The 13,747-nt window shown below is 37.4% G+C and overlaps 1 protein-coding gene across 6 annotated transcripts in view; it reads left to right on the top strand.

Annotated features, from left to right (window-relative positions):
- The window catches only part of ARMC8 (armadillo repeat containing 8), a 74,966-nt gene that overhangs the window by 39,023 nt on the left and 22,196 nt on the right, over window positions 1–13,747 (top strand). For all 6 annotated transcript variants that reach the window (XM_068692481.1, XM_068692479.1, XM_068692478.1 and 3 more), the window contains 8 exons: window positions 2,285–2,360; window positions 2,451–2,541; window positions 5,300–5,360; window positions 7,292–7,492; window positions 9,976–10,071; window positions 11,857–11,939; window positions 12,268–12,349; window positions 13,009–13,095. In XM_068692481.1, the coding sequence (XP_068548582.1) occupies window positions 2,285–2,360; window positions 2,451–2,541; window positions 5,300–5,360; window positions 7,292–7,492; window positions 9,976–10,071; window positions 11,857–11,939; window positions 12,268–12,349; window positions 13,009–13,095 (777 nt within the window). The remainder of the gene's footprint in view (window positions 1–2,284; window positions 2,361–2,450; window positions 2,542–5,299; window positions 5,361–7,291; window positions 7,493–9,975; window positions 10,072–11,856; window positions 11,940–12,267; window positions 12,350–13,008; window positions 13,096–13,747) is intronic.

Here is a 13,747-nt window from a genome sequence, read left to right as displayed (position 1 = left end):
AAATAAAGAAATAGGAGCTTGGTAAAATTTTCAAGTCGCTTTTTCACCACCAAGATACATGTAGTGTTGCATTAAAATACATATTTAGTCCTACCTAGGGTGATGTAGGACTGTTTATTCCTTTGCTAGTTTGGTCAAACTTTTAAATTCTAGGTGTAAGGGCTGAACCACTTTTTGTTGCTTTTCATACACTTCCCTCTATTAATACTCCCAGGGTTAACAGCTTTATTGTTATCTCAGCTGCTTTCTTAGCATTCTCCATTAAATAGAAATTCTTGGCCTTCTCATGTAATTGATGCATTTTTGTGGAACACAAGCTGTTTCATTCTCATACTTAACTACCCAGTTTCTTAATATTTAGCCAAATAAATAAGAGCATGACAGGAAACAACAGCATTTAAAAAGCTTGCACATTTTTAATACTTGGAGTAGAGGCCAGTAGGTATCTCAAGTGATTTAGTTGATAGGACCGTACCAATAAATGTCAGAAACCCCCTGGAATGGGGTTTCGGTTCCCATGAAAAGAGTTTGTGTAGGTCTGCCAGGAGAATTGCCAATTATTTTTCTTTGGTGTTGGGATTTCCCCTTCTGCAGTCGATGATGTGAGCATCTTTCCCACTTGTTATATCATTCCGAGTGTGCATTTTTCACCAGTAAGATGTCCAACACAAAGGGATTACAGCTTTTACAGTGCAATGCAGAAAATCTTTTCAAGAGCATGTTTGCATGTTTTTCCACATCCTTGCATTGTGTTTCGCATGTAACTACCGAAGTAATTGCCATTAAGTAGACAGTACTAGAAAAGAGAGTAATCGTAGTAATTTTTAAATCTTCTATTAATAGAGCAATATCACAAAATAATTAACTTCCAGGTAGACTTCAGTGGTTCTGATTAGAACATCTATAATGCCTTCTCCCACCTCCCTGCCCTGCTGTTTCTTCTGGCTTGAATACAGCACTTCAGCTGTGGGTTTGACTCTTTTCAATGCTTTTTGATATACAATCTCTGTTTCCGGCTGCTTTGAAGCACGCACTGTATTCATTAGATCATCTGAGAAGAAATGTTGTCAAATGAGGCTTTTGTTCTGAAGCCAGATATCCATTTCTGCTATCCATTTTTCCTTAGTAAGGCTTCACTGCTACCGATGAGAAGAGATCTTACAGTGGCTGTAATGAGATATTATAAAATAAGCGCACAGAAGTTTTATTGTCTGGGCTGTTGTTATCTACTTTTGGATTTCTATGTTCCTAGGACTTTTTTTTGAGGAGGGTAGCATGAGCCTAAACCGAACTTGCAGTAATTGCAAATGCTTTCTTTAGTGACAGGGTTTTTTAGGTCAAAATTTTGTTCCATTTGCTTTGTTGTCATACTAAGCATGTGGTAAGAGGAACATGGAAAGACATGGACACAGCTTACCTATGTGGAACTGTAGACGGTGAAGTCAAAGTCTAATATCTGAACTAAATTAGATTCTTTATCTGGGAAGATGATAATGAATGGTCTTCCCTGTGTAAGAAAAGAGGTTTTAAGGGCTTTATAGCCTCGCCTGACTAGGTAACCAGGAAGGTTTGATGGTTAAATGGTTTCAGAGTATAGGTTGCCCAGAGAGGTTGTGGGGTCTCTCACCTTGGAAATAACCATCTGGACATTGTCCTGGGCAACCAGCTCTAGGTGGCCCTGCTCCATCAGTAAGTTGAACCAGATGACATCTGGAAGTCCCTTCCAAGTTGCAAATCGTTTGTGTACAGGTGATAACTGAAGTTGTGTAATAGCAGCACAACTTACGATATATATTTGCTTTAAGATTAGTTTAGAATCAGTTCTACGGGATGGTTCTCTTTAGATGTTTTTATTAAAATCACCTTTAAAGACTTCTGAAATATACATCTTAGTGGCATGTGGTTTAGATTCTCTTGGGTACTTACGAGTCCTCAAAAGACTTTAGTATTGTTCTGATACCTCCTTTTTTTTGTTGTTGTTTGCATGCTTATGAGTAACCACAAATGAAAACTACCGTTTCTGAAAGGCTGGTTCCCACCTGCCAGTCCTGGCTTGCCTCTTTTTCATGAAAAGTTCACAACATCAAATCTAGAAAGGGTAATTCCAGCAGGGAGATCACAGCAGTCAATCTGTGAGTTAGATGTTTCCATCTGCCTTTTATCCATCGTCAAACAATCTTATTGATAAGACAGAGTAATTTCTGTAAGCCTATACAACAGTATGGTCCAATTTTGCTGTTAAGTTAGCATTTATGTTTATGTTTCATATCATGTTTTTACACAGGTTCGAATGCAAGCCTTGAAATGCTTCTCAGTTCTAGCCTTTGAAAACCCACAGGTATCAATGACTCTTGTAAATGGTGAGTATAATGCAATGATTACTTGTTTGACACTTATTTTATTGACTGGTTGAATTAGAGTTGTTTTGAGTTCTCTTTCATGTCTTGCAGTGTCAGTTGATGGAGAATTGTTACCGCAGATTTTTGTGAAGATGTTACAAAGGGACAAGCCTATTGAAATGCAGCTCACATCAGCCAAATGGTAATTTTCATCAGTAATTAAAATGAAATAGTGTACAGTTTAATACTTTTTAACTGTTGCTTTTTTCCTTCTTGCAAAGTTGTATGTGAACTAAAACTTCAGGTAGCAATAATCACAGATATTATTACATTACCTAAACCCTTGAAGAAATTGTTCTCACCTAGTAAGCTCACAGCATAACTTCCACTTTTCGTTGTATGTAAACAAGAAAAAATAACAACAACAAAAACATTGGTGGGCAGCAGTTTTACCAGGAATGTTTATTCATACATGGATTCGCTTTCATACATGGGTTTACATGGAATTTGCTTATGTTAAGTTTTACTTTAAATAGGCTATGGTCAATTGTGTGTCCTTACAGAGTATAATACCAATTTAATACTTACCAGGTGTTTTAATTAAAATAATTATTTTTAAGCTTCATATGTTCATACAGCAGAATTAATGTTATTAATTTTATAGTTCAAATCAAACTTTCCCTTTTGGTGTAGGCAGGTTCCTCCGTGAGTAACAGTAGGGTTGCTCACTTCATAAGCTGAGAATTGACTCTGCTTAAGATCCTTACCCATCTGTTTTGTTGAAGATGATGGAATAAATGACCCAGGTGATTTAAGAGAGAAAATTACCTGTCATTATAAAGTACTAAAAGCAATAATAAGTCAAGAGTTTGGCTACTGATATACTGTTCGATTTGATCTCTTCTAATTCTCTGCATTTACAACTTTCATTTTGGATTTTCATGGCTTATTTTTGAAGTGGGTCAGTGAGTTCTCTGATTCAATTCACCAAACAATTTCACTGACACTTGTGTTAGTGCAAGGGTTTTAGTTTCAGGGTGAGGAACAAGTGGGGTAGATAACGATGGTCTCTTTTGTTCATGTTGCCATGCTATGATGACTTAACCCATTCATGAAAGTAGTTATAAAGAATTGGGGAGGGTAGCGTTGTTTTAGGAGGGTAGTCCCCCCCCCCCTTTTTGGGAGGTTGGACTGGGAACCTCCCACACTACTTTCCAACCACAGTTGGCTATGTAGTCTGGTTTTACTGGTTTTGTTAAAGTAGTGAAGAAGGCAAGGTAAATCACTTGTCTTGTAGAAGTCTGTCGCAATTGATTTATTTGTTTCTTAGACCATTCAGAGAAGATACAGATAATTAGGATTAAAATTTTAATTTTAAGTATGAGAAATTACATATATATATATATATATATATATATATATATATATATATATATATATACACATATATATCTTAGGTCAAGCTATGTGGCTGTTGGCAGGCTGGAGTTAAAAATGTGTTCTGAGTTTGGATTGTCTCCTTGTTGTGGGATGAATGCTCTCAGGTGTGCTGGTGTTCTTTACTGACCTGCTTCAGACTGGAAGGAGCTGGGTGGAGGATCTCATCTGTTGCTTTGCAGTACTTTTGGCTCAGATAGACTTCTGAAGGCATAGGAGAAAAGGGCACAGTGAAAGCACAATAGGGAATTGCAGGAAAAAGGAAAACAATCCAATGTCTTGTTTCAGACTAGGTTTCTAATTGGTCACTGGGCAGTCATCTTTCTTAGTAGGGCATTCAAGGCTTCAGATTCTTAATAGTCTAAGGCCTTACAGAGACCTACTGGTTTTTCTTCTTTAAGTCCACTCCTGCTTGATTCCCTCCAAGTCAGTATCTCTTCTTTCCTCTCTGTTGTTCTAGGGAGAGTAGTAGATGAAATTGTCACAGGTCCTCTTTTTTTCTGCTTCCAAATTAGACTTCACTTCTGCCATGCCAGTTTTGGTCAACTAATGCAGAGCTCCATTCTGGTTTATTAGCAGAGTCCTTGGTGTGCAGAATTAGAGTTCTTTTTGTGAATTTATGAAGCCTTTTGTTAAATTTCTGTTTGAATCCAGACTGGCATACAAGGATACCCTAAGAAGGTTCCTTTGTTTTTCAACAATTGAAATAGACCTGGAAGACCTGAGTTAAGACCTCGATTGAAATGGAGTAAGGATCTTTCATTTGAGCAGCAGTGTTGGCACAGAGGGAACAATAGTAAGCCTCTTGGAGGAGCGATTTGCACCTAAAAGTGGAGCAGCAACGTTTTCTACTAAAATTACTGGAATTGCTTCCATCTAAGCCAAGCCCATCTTACCTGAAGTAAAAATACTTTAACCTACTTCATGTCTGAATCTGAGCCGCTTTGTCCAACATAGGATCTAGCTAGAGTAAATGGCAACTGTCAGACTCGTGCTTTTCTTTTTTTTTTTTTTCTTTTCTTTTCGTTAGTACCTGTGGACAAGCATCAGAACTGTACCACATCTCCTAAGCTAATGCAAGTCGTGTATGGTTTTTGACCAAGCTGTCAGACTGTCAACCCTATATTGACTCTTTCCTTATTGTTTTAAGTGCTTGCCCATGCTGTGGGCGGCACAGGACAGCTCTGTGGATATTGCTGCTTTATCTTAGTGAAGGTTGTGAATCTTGTTTTGTTGGTGTAAGAGGTTTGTGCATCAGTCAGACTTGATGGTTAGACCTTTTGTTTGACAGGTGTGGTGTACATATAGGTCGGTGCTCCAGCAGGATGTTCTGTGCTATAAATCTACCTGCAAGTCTGCCTGTAGTAATTTGCTCATGTTCCCAAGTCTAGTAAACACAAACGTATTGAAATCAACAGTAGAGCAGAGGGGAGTACCTTCCATTAGTGTAGCTGATTGTTCTGCAACATCTTAAGTGCATAAAAAACAAAGATAGGTGAACATGTTTTATTATGTTCTTGCAGCCTTACTTCCATGTGCAGAGCTGGAGCAATACGGACAGATGATTCTTGCATTGTTCTTAAGGTGAGCTGGTTAAAGTTTTCTGTTGAAAGCAGTTTTCTCGTGTGAGTCTGTGTTTTTATTTGTCTAGTATATAAAGTAAGTCTGTTATACTGAAGATTTCAAAGTACCAAGTTTCCTTGATATTTATTAAAATATTTTTTTATTAAAATAAAAATCAGTAACCTTAATTTCCCATTTGTGCCTTTAAGCTTTTGTAGTAACATGGCTCTTTTAAGAATTTTAAAATAAATAATCATACCAAAGGGTCCATATCCAGGAATAACTGTCCCAAAGTTGATTATCCCACAGCAATTTGAGGTTTGTAATCATTTAAATTACTGTTCTCAAGTAAAATGGAAACAGTGGTCCCTGTTTATAAACAAGGCACTGCCTGGTCTTCCAGTAGCTTATTTCAGAAGACTATAGTCAGAATGCTTTCACAGTGTATAAATGAAGTCTTTCAAAAGCAGATAATTTCTCAGGATTCACAATGTTTTTGTAGGTTTGTCTGAACGTTAGTGCTCCCTACTTCGGCTAGGGGAATTTGTTGTTTTTTATTAAAAAATAAAAACAAAACAAAAAAAAACATAAAAAAACAATGTGGTGCTGAAATGTGGATTTGATCTTTATGCTGCATGTGGCTTTACTAGGAAATTCAGTAAAGGAATCTTCATTAAACACCATCGAAATGTCATTTCTTAAGTCACACTTCTGTAGGTAGTCAGGAAAAAAAAAAAGCTGTTGCTGAGCAAGACTATCACACGAGATTAGAAAATAGTAACACTACCGCTTCTTGTTTCTCCGTGTTATATCGAAGTATTACTGTAATACTGCAATAAGAAAGTATGTTTGCTTTCTTTTATAATTGTCTACCAGACTGCTACTTTCAAGTTCTCAGTATGTTTCAGCACCCTTTTTTCCAGAGAATAACACACAATTCAGATTTAAGAAAATGCAGTTTAAATGCCTAAAAGGTCTTATTCCCTCCACCCCCATAAGCTTCTCTGTTCTGAGACTGAGAAGACCCATGTTCTTGTAGCGAATCTAGCAAGTGAAGGAAGAGTCTGACCGGCCACGCAGTTGTTATCGGTGTTTGGTGGTGTGAGAACTGATACCCAGTAACTTCTTACAGTTCTATGTCTTTGCTGTGAAGGCTAATCTGTGGTTTTAGATCGCCCCATGGGAACAGACAACTGAGAAGGGTAGGCATGACCATAGCGTGTGCTGCAAGGCCCTGGCACTGCAGGTAGCTCTGCTTAAAGCAGTGACTACTTCTCACCATCTGAGGCTACTGGTTACCAGCTTCTGACTGTGATCTTGTGCAAACCCTGGCTTCTGCTAAGTTACATGTTAGACCAGAGAACTGTCAGCAGTGTGTCAAGAGCTGTCCCTAAGTCCAATGTCTTGGTAATGCTGGGGAAAGGGTAGGTTCTATGTCAGATACTGCAGTAAGAAAATATATTTCAGTGTTCATAGCAGTAGAGTCTGGTACATCTACAGCTTTTGTTGGTGGCATTTTGGTATCTATCATTCCAGGTAATGACAGATGAAAATCCATATGTTGGAGTCAAAGGCCTGTCCCTCCAGTCTTTTGAAGCAAGAAAATCCAAAATGTTATTCATTCTGATGTAGCTAATGTTGATAGTGACATCTGTTTTAAACATGACTAAATACCACTTTTCAACATGACATTTATGCAGACTATTTTGACTGCATGAGAACTTAGCTGAAAGTAGCTTGCTGTATACTTAGTAATGCCTGAGCAATTTCTGTCTGTAGTCTTTAAAACCATTAAAATTATTTTTATTTGAAGGTACCAGTCTAAAGAACCTTAATGACAATTGCTCTGGGATAGCTATTTGAGTTTGTGAGCTGTTTTATGAACATAGCTGTTCCAAAAAATGTTGGTGGTTCTTTTTTTTGTTTGTTTTGTTTTGTTTTAAACTTTTCAGACTCTGCCATGTTTGGTTCGAATGTGTAGCAAGGAGAGACTGCTGGAGGAGCGAGTAGAAGGTGCAGAAACTCTGGCTTATTTGATTGAAACAGATGTGGAGCTACAGAGAATTGCCAGCATTACTGACCACCTCATTGTCATGCTTGCTGATTACTTCAAGTATCCCAGTTCAGTGAGTGCAATCACTGATATCAAACGGGTATGTTTCCCTTCTGAGTCTTCGAAAGTGGGCAAAACCAGTAATAAGTGGGCTTGGAATGTTTCTTTATTCTTCTTAAGCCTTGTGTCTGAGGTCTTCAATGGAAAGCTGGCCAGAGGTCCAGCCATGATCCTGACGCATGTAGTTCCCAAATCTTTGCTCATTCGCTGCTTTTCCTGGAGCCTGAAATATCCAAGCCAAGAACTTTGTGTATATTTAGACTCTGCCTCCTGTAAGAAGGATGGTGCTGTTCCTTGTGGAACACAGAGAAATGGACTCTAGGTATTTTAAGACAACCTCAGCATACGAGTTTCATGATGTTTTCCCAAGATGGGAATGGCTGGGGCGTCTGTGATGTTCTTTGCAGAGTTTAACAGGCTTGCCTTCAAGAACCAGAGCATTTCAGCTTCATAAGGGATAGTTCATGTGATACAACTGATTTCAATTCATAGGTCAGCTTTGTGAAAAATGTCAAGTTCAGAGATGGTTCTGCGCTATTAAGCAGAAAAACGTTTAGATGTCATAGCACTTCACGTTATGAGCAGATATTATCTGCATTTGCAAGAGGTTGGATAAACAGACACCAAAAATATACCTTGGAGACTTATTTTCTTAGGTATTTTAGACACACTCGTCTGATTTTTTTTTTTCCAGCTTTGCATAAACTTTCCAAAGCGCTAGTAGATCAGTCAACCTCAGAAGCAAGATTGTTCTTGATATTCTTTGTAGGGAAATATGCATTATGTGTTCCCTTCTCTCACAGAGTGTGATTTTTAGAAAGTACCCCAAAACTGGATTACAGAGCATTTGTTTTTCTCTGAAGCTATCCCAAGAGGTAGATACACTTTTCAGGTTTTTGTAGGATGAAATTGATACTGCATATACAGCTGCCTTGAAGCTTGTGTAAAAATGCAAATTAAAACAAACAAACAACAGAAAAACACGACCTAACTGTAAGTAGCAGTATGAATTTAAATAAGCAAAAGGAAGTTTAGCAGTTGACTGGAGAGTAATAAACATTGGCTATAGCATCAAAACATGATCAAGGTTCCAATGTAAGTGGGGCAATTATAAATACGACGTTGCTCTGAGTGTTCAGAAAGACCCTAAAAATAGTCAGCTGGGCAGCCAGGGTGCTAACTGTGTGGATTTTATTTCTTTATATTAAAAAAAAAAAAAAAGCTTTGAGTTACACGCTATAAAGGAAAAACTAGATGAGTGAGGACTCTGCAGAACAGAATACTTACCATTGTTAAAACAGACATAATACATTCTGCTCTAATGTACCTGCGCCAGAGGGAATTAATCATACAGCTTAATTTTAAGGTGCTTTAAAAATTATTTTTTAATTTTAATGCTTTGCAGCTTAATCCTAGCTTTTTTTTTTCTGGCATTTTTTTTTATAGACTTTAAATTTTGCATTGTTATGTGGAACCCTTTGGTGTATAGACTGTTGAGGGCTGTCTGGATCAGAGTAACTCTGGTTGGAAGGGACGTTAAGAGGTCTTAGTCTTAATTTTCTGTTCAAAGCAGGGTCAGTGCTGAGTTCAGATGAGGTTGCTTGCTGCTTTATCCAGTTGGCTCTTAAAAATTGTTATCAATGAAGTTCGAGCAATCTTTCTGTGCAATCTGTTCCAAAGTTCACCTTATAGTGATTTTTTTTTTTCTTGCATTCAGTAGGAACATCATTTGTTTCAGCCTGAGTATTGTCTCTCCTTCTTTTGCTGCACACCTCCATTAAGAGTCTGGCTTTGTGTTCTTTGTAATCTCCTTTTAGGTGTTGGAAGGCTGTTCTTAGGTCTCTCTCTGCTCAGCCTTCTCTTCTCCTGGCTGAGCAAGCCAGTGTTTACTCCATGTGCTCATCCAGGTCTGCCCTCCTGAAGTCAAGGCTTTGTACTGTTTTCCTTGCCCTCCCCACACCTTGCAGGAACTTGAACACCACCACTGTTATCCCTATAACTGATGCTTCCATTTGATTTTCATATCCCCAAACAATTTTTCCTGATTTGTGAGCAGTGTATCCAGTGGTGTATCACTGTAACCTGCCCATCTAGCACCTGTGTTAAGAAGTTACCTTTCAAAAACTTCCTAGACAGTTTGCACCCCTTTGTGTTGCCTTTATATAAAAAGTTGAAAGTCAACATTCCCCTTAAGCTGTAGGTCCTATAATTTAGAGATGGACTTCAGATAGAGCAGTAACGTAGAAGTGTTTTGGCCTCAAATTGTTGTGAGCAGATATTGTTTGTTTAAGTTGACTTACCTGTAACTCAGCAGAGAAATTAACTGCTCTGTTCACTACAGTTACTGCATTCAGTTGTTAAGCGTGGACATCAGCTAATGAGATGTCGGTTCCTTTGTGTTTCTGGCTGCTCTTGGTGTGGTAGACAAAACCCCAGACCAAGATACTAGTTTACAACAAATGAGGAAATACCACCTGTAATTTTTTAGTGTCTAACTTTGACATCTGTGTTTTGTTTAAATAGCTTGACCATGATTTGAAGCACGCCCATGAACTGCGCCAGGCTGCTTTCAAGCTGTATGCGTCCCTTGGAGCAAATGATGAAGATATTCGAAAAAAGGTGAGTTCAAGAAAATGTTAGCATCCAGACAAAGACAGCTGAAGGAGCATGCAAGAATGTATGTTTTGCCTCTTCTGCCCTTTTTTCTTCATTTTAGAATCATAGAATTGTTAGGGTTGGAAAAGACCTTAAAGATCGTCTTGTCCAACCATCCTCCTGGCACCAATATTACCCACTAAACCAGATCCCTAAGTACCACATCCAATCTTTCCTTAAACACCCCCAGGGACAGTGACTCCACTGCCTCCTGGGGCAACCCGTTATAATGCCTGATTTCTCTTTCTGAAAAGAAATTTCTCTTAATGTCCAACTTGAACCTCCTCTGGCGCGACTTGAGGTGATTCCCTCTAGTCCTATTGCTAATTATCTGCAAGAAGAGGGCAAGTATACGTTGAAATGCCAAGGATTGCATTCAGTTATGTTAATACAAACTTTCACATTGCACTTTCCTGGCATGTGGTTTAGAGAGAATTAATATCTTTCAGTAACAAAATAGAGTGAAATTTATTTATACAATCTTTTCACTGTGGGGAACTAGATTTTGAAAATAAACTCTTCAAGATGTTGTGGTCCTTGCTAGCCAGAATAGAATAGGGACCTACAAATTTCATCAATCATAGCATAAACTATGCAGGGATATAGTTATGGCATATGAATATTTTAACATTTCTAAAACATATGTTTTGAGGGGAAAAAAATACATCTCCATTATGGATCCTATTATAATACAAAGATTTTCTCTGAAAAACAAACATAAATTGTGGGAAGTGTAATCATATTGTGAAACAAAGTCACAGTTTTTTCCATGATTCTGAAGTGACCAAGGCCTTTGCGCTGCTGAAATAAAGCAGTTGGTGTGAAGGAGACCAAACTCTACTCAAACAACACGGGCAAGAATGGAATATAGGAGCACTCATTTAGTTAAGAATAAACATGCGGAAAGTGGAGGGAAATTAAACAATGAATGATGAGAAGTAACATTTTTTTATTTTTGTTTTTTGGAAATAATGTGTTGTTGCAATGTCAACCAAAAGTGGCAGGTACAAGAGGCAGAAGAATTTTCTCAGCCTTTGCTGGCTAAAGGGGAAAAACAGAAGGAAGAAGCACATGGAGAGGTAGAAGGTGGAAAAAAGTTACTTAAAAGATAAGCCAGGAGATCTATCAGTGGGGAATGATTCAGGATCTCCAGAACTCAAACCCAGAAATTTATTTTGTTGCAGGATTAACTTCTTTAGTTAATAGCAAGGATCCCATCTTTTAAGTATCGAAGCATTGTTTTTTTTACAGATGGTGGGTATGTGTAAGACACAGCCGATTTATTGTGGAAGAACCATCTTTCACCCTGGTGTACTAACTTCATTTTATCCTAGTCTTTAATGCTTGTGCTGGCCCTGTCTAAATATGGAGGATGTATGACTATATCTCTTACAGACCATTCCAAAACATGTCTCTCATCTGTAGTTTGTATATATTATGTACATTCACACATGCTGTCTTCTATTTTAATATGACATTAAAAGTAATGCATATATATAGCCCTCTTTTTTTTTTTTTTGAGAATTATTGAAGTAATTTTGAAAGCAATAGTGGAACAAGTAGTATAGACGTCTACTAAATTGTATGCAGATGCACACTTTGTTCCACTTAATCCAGGCCTGTAAACTGGCTTAATGTTTTAAGCTATGGTTTTTGTATGTGATATTTTAAATATTGCAAACAAAAAACATCAACCCATAAATGTTCGTACTGTTTTATTCATATAACATTACTTTCTTTTTGCTCCAGATCATAGAGACTGAAAATATGATGGACCGTATAGTGAATGGCTTATCTGAATCTAGTATCAAGGTGCGATTAGCTGCAGTCAGGTAGGATGCTTTTCTGATTCACACAAACAATTTTGTCGTGTCAAAGTATGATGCTGCATTTGCTATAACTTCTAATTTTTCAAAAGCTCAAGTGTTAGTTTGAAATCTTTTCTATTGTTGGAAAACTTATTAGGGGAAAAATATTCTGGACTAGTATGATATTTTCTTTTTGCTGTCTGCAGGCTAGTAATCCCCAAATTCTGTCTGTATCCTAATGTGCAGAAGCAATATATTTAGCAGTGTATTTGTATGTGTAGAAGCATCTGTATAACTCTGTGTGTGTGTCCATATACGTTTTTCACAACAGAGGTTTCTTTTTCTGTTACAGATGTTTGCACAGTTTGTCCCGTTCTGTACAGCAGCTCAGGACAAGTTTTCAGGATCATGCTGTATGGAAACCTTTAATGAAGGTAAGTGAAGTCAAGTTGCAACCACTCAAATGTTCTGTTCAGTTGAAGTGGTACCATGGAGGATATGGTGTCTGTTCAATTTGAATGTCTTTCTGTAGAATCGTAATAAAAAATAACTAGAAGTCAAATTCCATGACCTTCTAAGAGTCATAAATCAACAAAAAGCCAAGCAGTAGCGAAGAGTGCTGTAGTCCATGCTTGGCTCTCTTTTTTCATTTTTTAAGTCAGTAAAGCTAAATTATTGTTAGTGTTTGGTCACATAGGATACTAGATCTATATCTACTTTGGTTTCAGGCTCAGACTTGGTCTATAAGTGCTACAAGAGAATTTAGATTTACTTTTTTCCCTGAAGTTCTCTACCTTCTAGATCTTATTGCAGATACTAAAACCGAATCCAAAGAGCTCAGCAAGGCTTTTTAAAAATAATTTATTTCATAGAATGCAGTTATCCTTAAGATTGAAATGGATCAAAGTGCTTAAAGTATATACCATCGTGTTAACTTGAATGAGCACTGTATGGATCTACACTAGCATGAAAGCATCTCCTAATGTGTAGCACATCAAAGTGCAGCATAATTACAGGTATTCCGTTTCAAAATGATGCCTTCCTTATCCTATTAGTTAACAGAGATGCTCCACTCTCCCCTTTGTGACTATAGGTTTTACAGAATGCTCCAAATGAAATGCTGGTAGTAGCATCTTCCACGCTATGCAATCTTCTTCTGGAATTCTCTCCAAGCAAAGAGGTAAGTATTTGTCTGTTACCTCTTATTATTTCTGGATAAAAGCTATGTTATACAGTGGTTCGATAAGTATAAGGACACCTTTATTGCTAGCAAAGGCTCGTAAAGCATTATAGAGTTGTAATAATAGGCATACTGTAATCAGATAGCTCGTTAAAAATGCATCGGAATAGTTAAATGTAGTCTCTAAAGGAAAAATATAGACACAATTTTTGACTTATAGTTGTAAAATGTGATTATCTTAAAAAAATAAACAATACAAAACTCATGAGCAACAAGAAAACAAACTGTAATTGGTGATATGATCCGCTGTCTTACAGAATTTCTACTGCAATCTTGAAAATGCTGGCATAACTCAGTCTTGTGGTTTTTATTATTGCTGTTGACTGAAATATACAGGGTATCTGTTCTTGAGTTTAGCAACTCATCTGTTTTTCATACAGATCACACATACATATCAATATTTAATAAAATGAGATGCTTTCCCAAGTCCGAAAAAGTTCTTACAGATAGTGTTTGCAAGATTATGGTGTATATGGGTTCCTGTTGGGCAGTTTGGATTACCTTGTTTTGATCAATTGATCTTGGTGGTTTTAGTCGTCTTTGAGAAGACAGAAAATGAACTAAAAAAACACCAACCACAGCTCACTGGCCT

The sequence above is a fragment of the Anas acuta genome, chromosome 9 (genome assembly GCF_963932015.1).
Source record: "Anas acuta chromosome 9, bAnaAcu1.1, whole genome shotgun sequence".
NCBI classification, from domain to species: Eukaryota; Metazoa; Chordata; class Aves; order Anseriformes; family Anatidae; genus Anas; species Anas acuta.
The sequence above is the reverse complement of the archived record's forward strand: the minus strand, read 5'-3'. Positions and strand labels throughout refer to the sequence as shown.